Source organism: Alexandromys fortis, unplaced genomic scaffold (genome assembly GCF_014885135.2).
Source record: "Alexandromys fortis isolate MF-2015 unplaced genomic scaffold, M_Fortis_MF-2015_v1.1 scaffold_163, whole genome shotgun sequence".
Taxonomy (NCBI): Eukaryota; Metazoa; Chordata; class Mammalia; order Rodentia; family Cricetidae; genus Alexandromys; species Alexandromys fortis.
Genome location: NW_026068085.1, coordinates 1,452,223 through 1,471,905, shown reverse-complemented (window position 1 = coordinate 1,471,905; position 19,683 = coordinate 1,452,223). Strand labels below are relative to the sequence as shown.

The 19,683-nt window shown below is 37.5% G+C and overlaps 1 protein-coding gene across 6 annotated transcripts in view; it reads left to right on the top strand.

The window, feature by feature from the left end:
* Nucleotides 1-19,683, top strand: part of Kiaa0825 (KIAA0825 ortholog) — a 414,990-nt gene that overhangs the window by 44,085 nt on the left and 351,222 nt on the right. For all 6 annotated transcript variants that reach the window (XR_007588753.1, XM_050122178.1, XM_050122180.1 and 3 more), the window contains exons 2-4: nucleotides 6,525-6,669; nucleotides 13,216-13,347; nucleotides 17,799-17,967. Coding sequence is in view for 5 of the 6 variants with exons in the window: in XM_050122178.1 (XP_049978135.1) it covers nucleotides 13,217-13,347; nucleotides 17,799-17,967 (300 nt within the window). In the remaining variant the exon portion in view is untranslated. The remainder of the gene's footprint in view (nucleotides 1-6,524; nucleotides 6,670-13,215; nucleotides 13,348-17,798; nucleotides 17,968-19,683) is intronic.

Genomic DNA, 19,683 nt, shown 5'->3' with positions numbered 1-19,683 from the left:
AAAAAAAAAAAAGAGTCGACAGGACAAATAGTTTTCCCCACGGATGAGCCCCCTAATTGGATGAATACAAACTGATCATCCCTGAAAGCATATGGTCATAAGTAACACTAAATGAAGAGTCTGAACACTAAATGAAGAGTCAGTTGTACATATGTGTGTGTATTTGAATGTATGTGTGTGTTCACGTTTGTGTGTGTGTGTGTGTGTGTGTGTGTGAGAGAGAGAGAGAGAGAGAGAGAGAGAGAGAGAGAGAGAGAGAGAATAACAAAAATTGGTTAGTAATTTGAGAGCTCTCATGGGAGAGGCTGGATGAAGGAAGTGGAGGAGGGAAGTGATGCAATTATATTTTAACATTAAAAAACTTCCCTTATTTCAAATGTTTTCTGTGGTCCAGATGACCCATACTTCAGTACAACCAGATTGAAATGCAAAAGTTTCTATAATATACTGCTCTGTCAGACTAATTAACAGATGTCTTGTGAATCTCCTACGAGACACCTCCCTCGGTGTGTCTGGGATGCCATTTCTAGAGAGGTTTAATTAAATAGGGAAGCCCCAGCTTGAATGTTGAGATGCCATTTGACTGATAGAAATGAAGGAGATTGGGAGCTGTTAACGAGTACTGAACACTCTGCTTTCCAGGCTGAGTGCAGTGCCCTCAGCTGCCTCGTGCTCCAGCGCCCATCCTTTTCCCTCCATGGCAGACCATATCCCTCAACCTAAGTAAAGGTTTTCTTCCCCTCAGCTACAGCTCATGCTCCAGCATCCTTTTCCGTCCACGGTGGACCATATCCCTCAATCTAAGAAAAGGCTTTCTTCTCCTAAGTTTTTTTTTATCTGGTAATTTCTTGTGTTAATGAGGAAAGTAACTAATATAACTTGCAATGATTAACACGAATACAACATGGAATGGTCAAATGAATGGGTAACGATGATAAAATAAGGATGAGGATTGTGTCCCAGTGTGTTCTCTAGGCATGCTACCTTCTCAAGACATGAGTATCTTACTCAACTTGTCTGCTCCCTGAACATCTTTGCCATTATATAGCCGTGATTGATTAAATCCATCACTATGGGTGACTGAACTCAATTTAAAAATGCCTTTATCTTCCTTGGAGGTTGAAGAGAACAGGAGAAAGTGGGGAGCTGAAAGTACCAAGCCACTTTTTCCTCTGATGGATAGTTCCCATTCTGAAATTTGTTGGTAGTCTGTCAAGAACCACTTTATTGGAAGAAATTCAGGCATGGAAAACAAAAGACATTTGGAGGATTCAAACAGTATTTGTGTTCTCTGCCAGAAAAGAAAAAGAGAACCAAACCCAGATAATTATTTGTTCTATACAGAGGTATGAATCAGTGATGGCATATGGAAATTCTTACTTTGCTGCATGAAATAGAAGCTCGGTTTTGGATCATTGGAAGGAGACAGAGGGGGAAATAAAGCTTGAGACTACTCAGTGTCCACTTAAAACAGAACTGAGTAAGTCTTTATATTATAGCTGTCCTGATAGCAAATGCTATAGAATTTGGACCACATGTGGCTTTGTGGCATATTCATTTTGTTTTGTATTTTATCTTTGTAAACAAAACATCAGTGATATAAAAACTGATGTGGGATTCCCCTCTATATGCTGTGAATATGTTTTATTGCCATTGTTTAATGAAGAAGCTGCTTTGGGCCAATGGCTTACCAGAATATAGCCAGGCTAGAAAGAACAGAGAAAGAGAAAGTATTTGGAGTCAGGGAGAAGCCATGTAGCCGCCTGCCAGAGACAGATGCTGGATGCCTGAACCTGGACACGTGGCAATACCCAGATTAATAGAGATGAATTAATTTAAGATATAAGAGTTAACTAGAAGTACATTTAAGCTATTGGCCAAACAGTATTGTAAATAATATAGTTTCTGTGTGATTATTTCGGTTTTGGGCAGCTGGGAACGAACAAGCAACCTTCTGCCAACAAAAAACTATTCCTAACTAAAATCATTATAAAAAATACAGGCTGTCTAGATTTTTGATGCCTAATTTAAGATAAAGGGGCAAAGGACAGAGGCATTATGTAGGTGGTGCACCTGGAATGGACAAAGAGAAGCCACTTTAAGGAGATGACTGTGAGTTGGTTTAGACCTCTACAACTGTCTAGTACAATGTTTGGTACAAATGCTGGAAAACCCATATTGAAGGTCTAGAGATGGAGGCCGTCTCTGGCCGGTCAGCATGACGATGGTCATTGGAAGAAGCCACCTAGCACAGGCAGGTAGGACAAAAAGAGGACTGCAGCTCCAGCATGAAGTGTGTATGGGAAAGGCTATTCCATAAAGAAGAATTAAGACTTTTAGAAGTTAGGCAATGAGGTCACAGAAATTTTTATAGTCTCTGCAGAAAATATTGTAAATATAAATAAAACATAAATAAAAGACAAAGCAGGCAAACAATAAATCCATTAAAATAAAATTACCAACAACAGCTCTGCCAATGCTCAGTAAACATGTTTAAAGTAAGAAATATGTATGTGGAAGAAATATGGCTTTTTTTCATTTTATTGGTTTTACATTTATGGCTACCTTTAACAAAAAGCAAATTAATAATAATGAAAATTTCATTTTGTACAATACAAATTGAATATGAAACGGGATCGTTCAGAACCAAGAGCAGAAGGAATGGGGAGGTTTATATTTGTATGGCTAGCCATACAGAGAGTTTGCTATAACAGGAAGGAAATGTCTGTCTTTCATCTCTGACAGACTAGATGAGCTGAGCAAAGCTTGGATACTAGAAACTTGTGTGTCTGTGACTTCAGAGGTGACTTCCTTTAGGTGAACTGAGCGAAGCCTGGGTGCTAGAGACTGTAACATCACAGGTAAGCAGTTTCCTGTCCTTCAGGTCTGGAGTATGCGCTCTGGAATGGAAGATCATGACCTACTTTAGAGAATTCTGCTTTGGTCTGCTTATGGGTAAGAGAGTAGGAAGAGGATCTGAGAGATGTTTCAGTTTAGCTATTTTCTCGAGGGATAGGATGTATTTGGGGAAAGTGCACCATAAAGCTCATCATAAAGCTAAAGGATTCTTAATGTATTGGCAAAGCCAAGAGAGGGAGACCATCAACAAACTTAGTTTATAAGAACCACTGTTGCTAATCAAAAATAGTCACTGTTTGGTAGTGGAGCATTGAAAGAGTTTACTGTGAATCTTACAGAGTGAAAGTAGAACTAAGTAATTCATGGGCAGGGAACTGCTCCTATACAGGCGTCAGCCTATAAGATCCATGCACTTTCTTTTAGGATGCTAAAATTAAGTGGATAGGTTTATTGCTGCTATTTCCTATATTTGCCTTCATCCCGTGCTTGGAAATTGAGTTCATGCATATGACGTTCTGACACTGGAGAGTTGTTTATGAGTAGGAAAGCTGTTTCAGACCCCACTCTGTATCAGCTCTTTGTACCAGACGTTCCTTTGCAGGAACCCGGGAAACAATTTAACAACAAAAAAAAGGAAGGCATAATGTTTAGTAAAATGTCGAGAGAGGAGACTATTTTACTGAGTGGCAGTCATCAGTACCAAGTAGACTAAGTATGGTGGGAACTGAAAAATATGCTCTCATTTTGTTGTAGGAGTAGAGGCAAAAACCAGATTGCTCAGGGTTTGGATATGGTAAAAGCACATGGTTGGAAAATACAGATTGTTGTTCAAACAGAACCAAAAACCAAACCAAAATGAAACTGAATAACAAACAAAACTGGATATGAACTGAAGGGATTTCCAAAGAGGATTTTGTTTGATTGTTGGTTTCTAAAAAGCAAGGACCTTAAAGGTTTATTAATCAGTTCAAACAGATATTTGATGAAATAAAACTAGTGATAATTAATGAGTTAAAGCCCTAGAAGTCATGAAAGACTACTCAAATAAATAGACCTTTTTCTTCAAATTAGTACGAAGCTAATTAATACTAGTACTAGTGTTTTAATATTACCATTCTGAATGGCTAGATTATTAACATTATTAATAATTTAAGGGAAATTATTCTGAATGGCCAGCTAATTAATGTTATTAATAATTTAAGAGAAATTCTTAAGCCCTTGGACCATACTTAAGATCCTAAATCCTTTAGAAGCACCCATTTTGATGCAAGGCATGTGCTATGTTCAAATCCTTATTATCTAATTATTAAAATATAATTCCTTTAAAATGTAATTAATGTCTCAAAACTGTTTTGGATTATTCCCAGTTGTGGCATGGTACAACTGCTGTCTAAAAGTGCCCCATGACTTAAGTTTTATATTAATTCACATATTCTTTTCTAAATTAATTTTACTGTATTTGAAAATTCATTATCCCCATCACTCATAACACTATTTGTCCTATTGAGAAAATATATGATAATTTTGACTTTGAAATTATGAGATGTCTGAGTGATCAAGAATGATAAAATTAAAATGCATTTTTGTGTTATCTTGGTTAACTGTTCTTTTAAAATCAGAAATAGCTGGAGTGTCATATTAAAGATTATAAAGAGTTATTAAAAATGAAAATATTTATAGAAAAAGAATTATATTGAAAAGAATACAATAGTACCAGTTTTGTGACTCATTTATCACATGAGAGTTAATTTTCTTTGCTTGCCAAGGTGCAATGTGTTTTCTCACTGGTCCTGTTTGTAGTTGGATTTTTCTTTGGGCTGCCAGCTTCTAAATAATGACATAGAGTCTTATTATTATTTATGAAAGCTAGGCCTTTAGCTTAAGCTTCTCACCCTCACTCTTATAACTTAAATTAACTTGCTTTTATTATTATTACTCTACGTTTTACCATGTGGCTTTTCATCTTTCTTTTATTCTGTATGTCTGACTCCTTCCATGTCTTATTCGCGGCTCCTCTGCCCTTCAATTATCTCTTCCTACTTCCTCCCTCTGCTTGGATGTCCCATCTAAATACCCCTTCCCTTGCTGTTCACTATTCAACTCTTTATCAAACCAATCATTACAATATATCTTCACACAGTGTACAAATATCCCACATCACCTGTCAATTTCTCCTTCATATGCATAGATATATAAATCATTAGTAGTGGAGGTACATTGAAGATTTTTTTGTTTGTTTGGTCTTTTGGGGTATGGTTGATATAGATAGGGTTTCTAGTCTTTGTGGTCCTGGCTATCCTGGAGCTCACTATGGAGACTACTGTGATCTTGAACTCATAGAGATCACCATATCTGGCTTTTCGAGCTTTTTTTTTTTCAACATTGAAGTATCTTTATATTAATAGTATGTAATATGAATACTTCACCAGATTTAGATTGACATTTTGAACCTATATAATGATTAGTAATTGTTATCTGAGCACATGACAGTTTTTGAAGGAAAATCTGATGTGTGTGGATAAGAATTGATAAGTTGTATTTATGCATTTAGTAGTATCTGTGTGTACACATATATTTGTATACTTGTTTGTAACAACAATTTATGAAAATAAGAGGCCATCAATTTGAAAGAAAGTAAGGAGGAGGCATATGGGAGAATTTGCAGGGACCCGAGTGAGGGCAAAATGGTATATTATATCAATCAACATGACGTATGACCCTGGCCACAGGATACTTATATGTGGGAAGTTGTATGGGAAGTCTACCTATTAAAACAAAAGGATGTCTTGCTTCCTCACACCTCTTATTCTCTCCTGTTATTATTTATTGTTAAGTGCTGGCTTTCTTTCAGCTTTCTCCATATTAGGACTAGGGATGTAGTAAGAAAATCGAAAATGACTCTCGGTGCACAGTAGTAAATTCCTGAAGCTTCAGCTCCTCAGGCTAAGACAGGGAGATCACATGATCCCAGCTCCTCAGGCTAAGACAGGGAGATCACATGATCCCAGCTCCTCAGGCTAAGACAGGTAGATCATTTGATCCCATCTCCTCAGGTTAAGACAGGTAGATCACATGATCCCAGCTCCTCAGGCTAAGACAGGTAGATCATGTGATCCTTTCTCCTCAGGCTAAGACAGGAAGATCACCTGAGCCCAGGAGTTCTAGGCCCATGGGAGCAACAGAGTGAGACTTGTCTGATCCAAGCAAGCAAATAATCAAGAATTCAAAAGAAAAATGATATCAAAGAGCAAAGTAGTTGGGTCTAGTGAAAGAATTGGTTTGGGGCATTCAGAAATGTGTCCTCTCCCCAGTTTCTGGCAGAATGCAATCTCAATCTTGCAGTCTCAAAAATCTAAGTATGCCATTCTAGAAAATAAAACATTAACTCTTTTCCTTTCCAAATCTTGAATGACTCACAAGATCATATGGAAATTGGCAGAACCAGGGTTTACTCTCCTTGTGTAGGTTTAATGCTACTCAAGCTTGCTCAGCAGTCTGGGATTAATCCCAACACAACATTGCCCTGCCGTGTTCATTAGCAGCTACAGTCCTTTTCAGAGATGAGTACCGAATGGGAGGATTTCATGTCAGCCAGATCCTGTGGGTCTGTTTGTTTCACAATCTGACCACAGGCCTGTGACCCTTCTAACTGTGCTTTTCCACAGGGGAGAGATCACAAGACTGCCGGCATTGTCTCCTTTTCCTACTCAGTTTCCTGGATTCCTCCCAGAGATCTGCTGTTCTGTCCTTTTAACAACACACTGGTTTGTCATGACAGAGGAGTTTTAGAGAAGAAACAAACAAAAAAAGGTAAAATAAGAATTCTTGTCATTGTGTGTGTTTTAAAAAAGTATAAACTGGAAGGGTATTTATTATTTTAAAACATGATAAATGACCAATGAGACACAAACCTCTTCTGTGAACTTCTTTGAATTGTATGTGTAGTGGTAGAATAAAATGGCGCCATTCCTTGAGGGGTGGCAGTGGGCAGCAGGCCATAAGGGGCAGCTGCTTGGCGGCTGAGTTGGTCCCAGGAAGAGCTGTGGCTGGTGAGAGACAGAGATGGATAGGCATGCCATGCAGAGAAAGTGGGTATTTACTTAGTGGGTCATGGAGGGGAAACGGGGAAGGGAAGAAGGGTGAAGAGGAGAAAGAGAAAGGAGAGAGAGAGAGAGAGAGAGAGAGAGAGAGAGAGAGAGAGAGAGAGAGAGAGNGGAGGTCCCCCTCTCCCCGGAAATCAGAGGCCCAATGCTGTACTGCCAGATGGTGAATTAGCTGAGCCAGAGAGGTCACTGTGTTATCCCTCTCTCGGTTTCCTGGGTGACGAAGTCTCTGGATGACCCAGCAACAATAATGGGATGAAAGTGAGGAGCCTGCAGTGTGGTAAACACAACAGAAATAGAGATGACATCTAATGATGGGTCAGTCATGGCTCAAGAGCAGGCAAAGGAGCTAGACCCTGAAAAGCAGGCAGGGCTTTCTTGTACCCACTCCAGACAGACCCCTGCGGGTGTCGCTGTGACTCAGACAGGGCTAGTATTGAGTCCCTGTATGCTCAAACCATCAGAGAGAGAGAGGACAGAGAGAGAGAGAGAGAGAGAGAGAGAGAGAGAGAGAGAGAGAGAGAGAGAGGTGAAGGTAGGAAGGGAAGGGGAGAGGAGAGGATAGGAAAGGAGAAGAGCTACCTGTTCCGGAGAGAGACAGAAAGGATGGAAAAGAAGGAGCTCAGGCTGAGAGTGGAAAGAAGATCCACTTGCTCAGTGGACCTGTGAGGGAATGGGCGGGGCTTGTCTCTTAAAGGGACAGGACAGACCATTACAGTGTGTCTCACATCCCTTTGTTTTGCTACGTTGTTTTCTTGGGTTGCTCATAATGCACTCATACTAATTGTCGCTGGTGAACCATTAGAATTCTTCCAGAGCTCAAACTTTTCTGCAGATGTTTGGCCTAGATGTAATGAAAATTTAAAAGCAATATTACAGAATGGCAATTCAAAAAATTGTTATACTTTTAAAGTTATACTTTCCATCTAGTTGATGAGTCTAGTTAATGATATATAATCAATTAGCAAAAGACATTTTATTCTTATATCAAATTACCATTTTTCCTGATGACAAGCCAATAAGAATAAGCACAGAAACATAATATGATATTTAATAAACGATAAAAGCTTTGTTAAAACCTATACTCTCACTCCTTGCCCCCTTTGTATATTGGGGTGTTCAACATTTAATATACACTTTTATGTAAAGTCATAAGTAAAATTATTAGAAAATGGTCATTTTAAAAGTGAAGAAAATGGTTTTCATTTTGGAATAAAGGACTAAGATTGATTCATGTTTTCCTTTATTCAGAAGAGAATGCTTTATATGCTAAACAAATAATCTGTAACTAGATGACTCAGGATTTCTAATTGTAGAATTCAAGACAACTAAGTAAGAATAATCTTCAGAATTAAGTTCTCCCTTGAGGTGTTTGGCCCCAGTTAGGGCAAGTAGTCAGCATTTGTACAGGATTCAGAGTGTTATAAACTGTTTACAAAAGCATTCGGGTCTTGCATGGGTACATGTCATGCCAACTTTTGGAATACTGAGCTTTCTTCTGGTGTGCAAGGTCAAGGCCAACCTGAGCAGTATAGCAAGTTCAAGTCTAACCTTGGCTACATAGTAAGTCCAAGGCCAACCTGGGCTACCTAGGAAGTTACAAGGAACTTGAGCTACAGAGCAAGTTTTTTCTCTAAAAGAGAACAGAAGCAATTTGCCATTCATCTATCAAAACAATAGAATTTTATTTAATCCCTTTTAGGTTTCTATTATTAAATGTACTGCATAAAACATTATAATCACTTTGTTCTTACTGTATTAAACATGAAATTTTTCAATTTTTTTAAATATATATTATTGTGTTTGGGGGTCCTTTGCCTACATGTATATCTGCACCACCTACATGCTAGCTGCCTTAGGAAGCCAAAATATGGTGTTGGGTCTTCTAAAACCTAGATTCACAGATGACTGTGAGCCACCATTTGGGTGCTGGGAATCAAACCTGGATCCTCTGGAAGAGCAGTCAGCATGCTCAACTGCTAAGCCTGAACATTTGAAAGGGATATACCTAAATGCATAAAAATATTATTCTCTCATAATATATAATAGACTACAGGTAGAAATTTAAGTAGCCTCTTCATAGCATTAATAATTCCATAATTATTCTCTGCTCAATTTTTATCTGAAATATATGAAAGACCCCCAGAGTTGGGAGACTCTCGCTCAAGTCTCGGGATAACACGACCCCCCCAAGAACTCACAAGAGACCGTCCTTGCTGTAATCACACAAGGTTTATTGACAGGAACCAGCACACTGGGGCCAAGACTCATATCCCATGCAGGGGTAGAGGAGTTCAACCTCAAGTAGCTGGGAGAAGGGGTAATTAAGGGAAGAAACCACAACCCAAAGAGGATAGGGAGGGCATCATTAGAAGATTCAGAATATCAGTGATAATCACAAGGGGCTAACTCTCCATTTCTCAAGATTGTTCTCAAGATTATAATCTAACTTTGTGGTCAGCCAGTTCCTGGAACAAAGTCACTGAACTGGCTAACCTAGATTTTTGGCTCTATTCTTCCTGCTACGGGGTCTGGATTTATCCTGGTCTTTCATATAAACATTATCTTTTTCTCATTTTAGTCTGTACTGATGTCAGAAATTGGTGTTCTCTTCTTTTGGTAGTATCTTGTTTTTGGTTTTTGTTCTATGATTAGCATGCTTTTGTGGTTTTGAATAAAAATGCTCTCTTAACTACATTGAATCTTAGAACATGTAAGAAGCAAAAGAGAATATTTTATTGACCATAGGATGAGTCTTGGCAATATGTTCTAACTGGGGCTTATACTTTCATATTTTTAATTTACTTTTCTTCCTAAGCATTTTAAAGTATTTATATATCAAATAAGAGCTTAGTGAATTATTACTTTGATGCATTGTTTTTATTTTATTTTATTATTCGTGACAGGGTTTCTCTGTACCTTGGGGCCTGTCCTAGAACTAGCTCTTGTAGACCAGGCTTGCCTTGAACTCACAGAGCTCCGCCTGCCTCTCACTCCGAGTGCTGGAATTAAAGTCGTACGCCTCCAGCGCCCGGCTGTAAAGTAGTTTTTGTTTCGTTTTGTAGTGCTGAGGGCACTGCTTTTTTCCATCTTTATTAACATGTGTAGATTGTACTCAATCCTAAATTTCTCTACACTGATGGCATTTAACCTCCCAGTCCTTCTCTTGTACCCTTTCCTCTTCTTGCTGATCCTCCTCCAGCCCTTTTTCCCCCAAATATTCCTCTTCTACTTTCATGTCTCTTTAAAAATGCAATCTCCACATTTTAAAGACACATTTTGATTGTTTTGCTTAACTGGTTATCATTATTGATGGCTCATTCTACCCATATTCCTTCAAATGCCATAATTTCATTCCTCCTTGCATCTAAATGCTTTATTCCGTATGCATTCACCACTTGATGAGCATCTCAGGTAGCTCTATACCTTCACTACAATGCTTAGCTTTCTTCATGTATATATGCAGGGGGACATAGCTGAATCATATAAACATATAATTTCACATAAATACCCACTATAAAATAGCAGAAGGATGCTTCAGAAACTGTTGTTAATTTTGTCCTAATTCTGAACCAAATTTCATGTGAAAATTTGTTATAAAATTTAGGTCAGCAACTCAATAAAGTTTTTATGATTTTTTACATCTATTTAGTGTGCATGCATTTGTGCATGTGCGCGTGCGTGTGTTTGTGTGTACGCGAGCGCACGTGTGTGTGTGTGTATGTGTGTGTGTGGTGGCGCGTGTGTGTGTGTGTGTGTGTGTGTGTGTGGTGGCATGACTGTGAAGGTTGCAGAAATTGGTTTTCTCCTGAAAATCATGTCAGCAGTCTCATCAGTGTGAGCACTTTCTTACTGGGACACCTTGCCGTCTGTCAACAATTTTAAGATAAAAGGTTCTAGAGCAACACAATAGAAAGATTTGATGATACGTGTTTGTGTATGCTAAGGAAGAACAGTAAGAAATTTTTTGAAAAGTTTTTGTATGTAGCCTTGAATCTGTGCTGTGGTGTTTCAAGGATGTTCATTTGTTCTGGGTGTTCTGATGGCCTGCACCATGCAAAGAGCACATCTGTGTTCAGAGTCACCGTGGAAAGCAGCACACGCAGATACTGCAGCAATAGCCTGATTTTCAGTTCATGAAACCTATTACTTCTGCCCATTTTCAAGACTTCCCACATTCATTTATGTGGCCTGTAGTCTAAGAAACTTGGAGAAAAAAAATAATTAAATAAAAGGGAGGTATTGAGTTACTGGAACGAACCGCATTGGCAGAAGGCAGAGTGAAGAAGATCTGCATCTGTTTGTTGGCTTTCAGTTGCTGCGACCGAGCTCTTGGGTCAGTTATTCTGGCTTATGGTTTTACAGTTCTCATTCTTTCAGCTGGCTCTGTTGCTTTTGGGTTTGTGGTAAGGCAGACCATCATGGTGGGAACCATGTCGGTGAAGCAAAGCCATTCACTATATCGCACGTGAAAAGCAGCGAGAGTTGATAGCGGTGCCTCAATATTTTCCTTAATGGCATGCCCACCATGGCCTGACTTCCTCCCTCTATGTTTTACCTAAACATTCCACACTTTCCAGTATTACTAGTCTGATGGCCAAGTCTTTCACATGTGTGTGCTTGGGGAATGGCATTTAAAGTCTAAACCATAGCAAAGAGCTTCCTGGAATTAGCTCCGCAGCCAAAAGACAGCATTTCTTAGCTACATCTGCTTCCACATTGACTCATATGACGAGTTCTCATCAGAGAAATCTGAGCAGATGTGATTTTATATGTTTTTTTGAGCAAAGTAATCAAGAAACCAATTTTTTTTTCTTTTCTCTATTCAACAGCTTCTCCAGGTTTTTTCTCCTAGACATGGGCTACTTTACAAATCTGCATTGCTATTCCTAATTAGAATAGTTCAGACCTTACCCCAACTCTGTGACTTTTAACCTATTTATTCCTAATTTTCACGTGACTATAGCTCTTCTTCTTATAAAGTTATCTTTTATGAAATACATGCCTTTATGTTTTAAAATTATTTTTCTTGCTTAAACATTAATTTCTTAAAGGCAAGGACATTAAGACATAGCTACATTTCAAACCCTATCACACTCCATATTACCATCAAACACAGATGAATGAACGTGGGATGAATGAATGGCTAAACTGCTGATAATGAGAAAATACATGTGCCTTTTTTGTTGAAAATGGATTTTTTTCTACATGATATATTCTGATGAAAATTTCCTCCCACCCAACTCCTGCCACATACTCTGCACCTCCCTATCCATCGAAATCCACTCTCTTTGTTTGTCTCTCATTAGAAAACAAACATGCATCTAAATAAATTAAAAATAAGATAAAAACAAACAAGAATAGAACAAAACAAGCACACAGACAAACAAAAGAGCCAAGACAAAGCATGAGAAACACAGATGAAGAGACACCCACACTTGCACACAGAAATCCCATAAAAACACAAAACCAGAAACCACAGTATATAAACAAAGGACATACTAGGTTAAAAGAAAATGCCCTGACCATGCATTATGAGATTTTAAAAAAAAATCTCTCCAAAAAGCATTTAGTTTGTTTTGTGTTGACCATCTACTGCTGGGCATGGGGCTTGCCCTTAAGTCTGGTTTGTACACCTAAAAAGCCTCTGTTGGTGGAAACTACTTTTTCTTTGCCAGTTGAAGAGAGTTTCTGGGTTAGGGAGAGGGGCTTGTGTCCACTTCTCCTTCTAGTGATAGGATCCCATTTGACTTGGACCTGTATGGGTCCTGTGCATGCTTTTACAGTCTCTGTGAGTTCCTTTGCATGTACCTTAAGGAATTCAATGATATTGTTGTCAAGGGAATGCTAGTCGAGCTCCTGGAAGATTGTTTGCTTTTCCATGTAGAGCGAGCTGGGTGCAGACCCAGGTCTGTGACGACAAGGATGGGGTGTTCAGCGGTAGCTGTGCAAGCCCTCAGGAATGGCTACCGAGCTGTGGTTTGCTCTGCATCGTTCAGGTCTGAGAAAAGCAACGGGAAGCTTGGGCTGTCTGGCATTTCTCAGCTTTCAAGCCACAGACAAGTGTGAAAATTATGACGTTTAAAAACGAAACCCAACAAGCTTTATGAAACTGTTGTTGTCGAACTCCTTTATTTCATTGTCTGCAAATGGAAGTGATTGCTTTTGGCACCACATCACAACTTAAGGTGACTGTGCCCACCTCCGTCCCTCAGTTTGTTATAACTTGCTTGTTTTTATTCTTTTTTCACAGAATGGACAGTTTAAATGAATATTCCTGTAATTCATTTGACCTACAGTCTCTATTAAACTCACTTCCTGGAGATTTGGAATTTAAGCAGATCTTCAGTGACATTGGCGAACAGATGGGGCAGAATGCTGCGAGGTAACTCTGGCTGCTGTTTAAGTTGTCTCCATGTTTTCCTCACTTACAAAGCATCTTCTTTACATTCAGAATTATCTCTTTTAGTGTCGTATGTCTTTCTTACCATTAACTTATTGAAAGATATTGACTACTGACTTTGAAGCTAGTCTTGAACTCAGAGATCCGCCTGCCCCTGCCTCCCAAGTGCTGTAATTAAAGGCTTGAGCCACCATGCCCGGCTCTAGATTTCCATTAATATATTTAGAAATTAGCATTCCTGCTTGTCTGATGAGGTCAAAACTTAAATTTGAAGTGGAAGGATCAAAATAAAGTGATGGTGTCTGGTCATAAGTGCTGTAAACAAAGCCCGAAAGAGGGATTATTTTAGAGCAAGGGATGCCTATACTCCCAACACGATGAATGGAGAGACAGGAAAACAGTAGTAAGTCTAGGGGACAGCATAGTTGAGACCCTGATACAAAACAAAGTAAAAAGAGTTTTAATTGAGTTTTTAAGACCAATGCTTTAAGAAAAAGGAGAGAAAGTAAATCTTTTCATTTCAATGGGGAAAATTAAACTTTTTATTTAGAATTTGGTTTTGTCATAATCTAATATATATTAAACATAACATATGTATGATATAATCATACTGTTAAGTATAGATATTTAATTTAAATTAACTGAATAATTTGCTATGTAACATTTTGTTTTGTATTTTATGATAGTTTATAAACTAGAGAAATGAAAGGAACATTAAACAAAATAGATGATAAGCCATTTATGTAAATTGCAGAGCTACTTATATTTTTAGTAGAAATATTGTTTTTAAAGATTAGCTTCCATAGTAATTGGTTTAGTGCCATCAAAACAAAGCAAGGCACTGAATGATGTTTTTGTTATATATTAACAAAATATATTGCTTCATTATTTGCTAAATCGTTCTCTATTTTGCCCCCACTTGATCAATAAAAATCATATTTAAGAGTATAATAATGATTAAAACTCTTTGCATTCATAACTTATTATTTAGGTTGAAATTTGATGTTAATTTTACAAGAAAATCATAGTATAGGACACAATTCTTACATTAAAAGCCTTTTATTGCCCCTATATTAAAAATGAACCTCTAGCCTCAAGTGACCATTGATCTTCACCAGGGATGGAAGAAGGGAGTAGCTGTATGTGCTGTATACCACATTTAGAATCAACTCTATTTTTCATCAAATTCAATTATGTTTTTATTATACTCTAGAGAATAAACATAATAGTATAGAGTACATATATTTTCAAAAATAAAATACTGAATAATAACTATGGTTCACAAGAGTATAAATCATTTATGCACTCATGTATTGCCTTCTAACAGAATAGCTTTTAGAAAATTGTATGTCGTGCCGAATCAGTTATGCCACACTTACACTTCAGCAGTTGAATTGCCCTGGGTATTTCGTATTCTAACAGTTGTATTTATCTCCTGGTAGTGCACATGGAATGAGTAATGAACATCTCTATGATATGGGTTTTCCACATTACTTTTAGAAGAAAAAAGAACATTAGCAATTCACTCTTAAATACAGTATTTTTCTTATGCTTGAATTTTCCAAGCTGTATTTCTTACAGTGACCCTGACAACTTACGCATGAATTCCTTTTCCTTCTTCTTAATATCATCAAGTTTTATGAGCCACGGGGTCTTTCACCTTCCCACAGCAGTGATTCACCAGAATGGACCAGTGCGCCCAGAGGTCACCGAACCTTCACCTGCCTTTCCAGAGAGGCAGTCACTTTCTCAAGTCATTCTCATGCTAATTTCTTTGTTTCCACTCAAGCTAAAACTATGTGACTTGTACTTTTGAGGATAGAAGTCAGTGGCAATGAATTATTTACTTTAAACGCATATCACAACTGATAACAAAAGTATAAATACCCCACATAGATGAGTACTGTGGATTATACCCACAGTTGAATAGTATAAATACCCCGCATGGATGAGGACTGTGGATTATACCCACAGTTGAATAGTATAAATACCCCGCATGGATGAAGACTGTGGATTATACCCACAGTTGAATAGTGTCAATACTCCACATGGATGAGGACTGTGGATTATACCCACAGACAGTTGAATAAGAAAGTTGCACAAAGCCTTTCAACAGTTTTGAGCTGACTGGAACTTATTAGTTTAATGAGATATAGAGGGACAGAACATTAGACACGTAGTGTTGTATTTAAAGACTCATTTTATTCTATTTTCTAATTATGGACAACTTGTATTTAGTTCTTAGATCAAATTTTGCTGACACTGATACAATTGCCTACTGCAATATTTATTTTTCCAGTGAAAAATAGAAAAAAATACAAAAATAGGTAGAAAAGTGCTGTAAAAATATCTCACCAAAGTAGCTCATGTTGTCAGTTTGAGTTCTGTGGCTATTTAAAGAGGCAGGTCTAATATTTGTCAGACTTTTTAAGTTTTGTAGTAATATTTGAGTTCTAACAATAAATATGCTTATTGTATTATTGTTCCTTGAATTATATTTGTAATGTTTTCATAACTGACTTTCCTACTAAAGGAGATTTTGAATAATTCTGCAGTTAAGTATTTAATTCAGAATAACAACATGTGGTATTTAAGAAAGCTTAGACTGACATCTGTTGACAGGATTCCTACATGTACATGAGAATACTACCTTTGAGATGTTTAAATTTATTTATTTATGTTTAATTTTGATCTCGTTAGATAAGATGATTTGTTAGGTATGGTTCCATACTTCATTGGGAGCCTAAATTTTGAACATAGCCTTTTATATAAGTCGACATGAAATCAAATAATTGCATTTTAAAACAAGATGCGTGGTGTGTGAATGACAGACTGACAAGATAATTTTATAGCGGCTGAAAGCACAATCAAGTGAAACAAGTGCAGCTTTTTAGTTCCTAGCACTGCGGGAGGCCCCTTGCAATGCCTGCCTAGGCCCTTTGTCCTTGTTTGGACAAATTACTGAAGTGCCCAGCACTCTGGAGGCTTCACATACTTTTCAGCATCTTTCCTGGCCTCCTCCCAGGTTCAGATGTTAGAGAGATAGCTGAGAGGCTGAGTGAGAGCTGAGGGAAACTGTTTCCTGCTGCTGCACTCTATCAGGTTTCCCGAAGGAAGCTCGGGAGGACCCTACGATACAAACTTTTGATACATGTACCCAGAGCTGAGATGTATGCCTAGGGCATCATGTTTCTAGGTCCATGGGAATGCTTCAGTAAGTAAGAAAGGGCGCATCAGACCTAGAGCTGGCATTTCTGAGGACTATTGTCCCCTCAGGAAAGTCCGCTGCTATGGCCAGAGGAGTATTTTTCTTTTAAGTTCTTGGTTTTCATGAAAGTGCTCTGTGATTTTCAGAATTTATTTTTTTTTTCAGGTAACTTCATTTAAATTCACTCATGTCCAGAAGTCTCCTGGATAGCTTTACTCTGCCAACCCGTATCTAATAAATTTCAGGGACATAAGCATGAATTTTAATAAGCAGAATGTGGCCATTAAACCCCACAAGGTCTTATCATGTGGAACCTATAATTAATAACAATTATTAATTATTTTTTACTAACAATCTTCCTTGATAGCATTAAGAGAAAGTTGCACCACTGTCAGATTTGGGTGAGTTCAGTTAAAGTAATGTGTTTTTATCAACATTCTTGTTCTTATACTTTAGATATTCCACCATCATGTGGGTCACAAGTTTGCCCCATAGAAGATTTATAAGCATAGATATAAAAATTGTATATGGATATTCATATAACAGCGCATTTATGAGTAGAAATTTTAAACAGATATATTAATATTTAATATGTTTTTAAAAAGCTTTTTTGTACGTAAGGCAGCTCATCTTTGTGCTGTATGAACTTATAGAGAAAAAGTAAAATTTAAACTTCATCCAATTATTACATACATATTTATTAACATTTGTTTTCTTCCAGCCTTTTTATGTATTTTGGTTTTGGAATAAGTTGAATGTCAACATAAGTATTTAACTGTACTAATATTGTGTAGATGGTGTTTTAAATCTGAAGCTTTCTGTAAATGTTTCTTGACTTTTACTATTGCATTGATTGCAGTCTTGCATGTCCCATCCTTGGCCTTTTGGCATGTAATGTATGGCTCTGATTTCCACAGCCATTGGGTGTGTTCTCTGCTTCTGTTTACTGTAAGCAGTGCACTACGTCTGGGCCTCATGCATACTTTAATGCAAGTAGTTGGATATTCACTATTTCTCCAAATACAGTATTTCAATAAAAATTTGAACCATTTCCAACTATGAATGAAAATGAATAATAACCATTTCTTGCTATTTTAGCATCATGTGTATATTCTATAGAGCTGTATGTTTAGATTGTGTTCAATCATATACCATTTAAGAACCTATGATATTGTAGATGGTATTACCTACATCCTACCAAAATAATTATTTTTCTTCTTTGTAGCATAGAGCATTGCATTGAAGAAATACAGTTTGAAGTAAACAAACTTTGTCCAGATGTGCAGCTGCAGACAACAACTGACTGCTTCAAGTGGCTTGCTAGCTATGATTATGTTGCATCTAAGTCACCATCTATTTCCCATGGAGATTTGATAGCATTCCTCAAAATAATGGTAAAAAAAATTGTTGCTTTATGGTAAAGTGGGGAAGCATGGAACACAACTGGTTGAATTACAATATGTAAATGTTTACTGCATTGGTAATATCCTGTCTTATGGAGGGGTTTGAGTTTGTGGGTATTTTTTTGTCTTTTTGTTTTTGGATTATATTTCTTCCCCTGCCAAATTCTATAACTTATTTTTAAAAATTTTGGCACCAAAGTAAATTGTATGGAAATGGAAGTTAAATAGCCTCCTTTCCGGGTGGCATGTAATGTGATACGCAGCATGCTGATGCAGAACACGCTGATATGACCCAAGGTTGTCTCCAAAGAAGTTCAGATTATTAGACTTTGTGTTCTTCCCAATGCTGATTTTCTCTGTGCTCAAATCAGACAGCAAGAGCCCCTTGTTTGTATCTGAGGTGTTTGTGCCCCTTGTTTGTATCTGAGGTGTTTGTGCCCCTTGTTTGTATCTGAGGTGTTTGTGCCCACACCTCTCGTCCTCTGTATTCTCACTCACAATAATACCCACTTCGTTTTGTTTCAGTGGAAGTAGAAATGTATACAAGACCCCTGTTAATTGATGTTCACTCTTTATTGCCAGCTGCCTACTAGAGGGAAGTTTTTTTGGTTAACCTTTAACAAGAATAGTTATTGTTAAACCCACATCTACAGAGTTGGCTAGGTTACAAAAACAGATTCTCATAGAAACAGCACCATTTTTAGGAAGTAGAATTTCTTTAGCTATGGTTTTAATTTAATTTAGTAGGGAGAAAAGGACTGTTTTTGTCCTAACATCAAAAGCAGCGACCAAAGCAGATGTGGAAAGTATCTGGAGGTTTAGGATGACAGAATCAGATGAAAATAGTTTTTGTCTGTTGTTATTATGTCTCTTTCATGCCTATGAAGTAATACAAGGAAGACAAAGGAAGACTATATATGCCCTGAAGCTTAACCTTTTAGGAAATTCTTCTCACCCATTACCTCTTGAAGGTGGAGCCTTGCAGAAGAAATATGGATGTAGTTATTCCTTTAATTTCTATTAGGAGCCATGTGTGTTGTATTTCATTCGTGTTGATGTAATAATACTTTCTCTTTTAATTAAAAGCAAAGGATTTCAATCATCTTTTCATCTGTCACACAGAAGTCATTCTCTATTCACTGCAAATCAGCGGCCAACTTAATTTTGCTCGAATTCATGTTTTGTTTTTTTTACATAATTGATCATGTTATTTTTGAGCAATAACCATGTTATCAAAACAGATTCAAATTAAAATAACATCAGTTTTTACATGCTAATTGTGTCAGTGTCAATGGCATTTTTATATATCTATTCTTTACTGAAAGTTATTAACTAGGTAACAAATTGGTCTTTAGAATGATATTTTCAAGTTTTAAGTAATCATACAAAACACATCTTGAACCACTGTAGTCTACTGGTTTTTGTTTGGTCAAATATTTACAACTATTAGCTGGCTTAGAGAAATGTAAAGATGAGATGCTAATCTAACACATCTGACTCATTGAATTGCCTTAGTGCTGCTGGGTCCTAGACTCTATGAGAACATTTCCTATGTCAGAGCTCTGTAAAGCTCTAAGTAGTGCGAACTTTGAGAGATGTGCCGAAGGCTCCAGGCGGAGAGGATGAATCCGAGTGTCTGTGCTCAGCTCCCCACTCCACACACGCCGGATATCCTTACCCAGAAATTAGACTCCTAGAGCTTTCAGA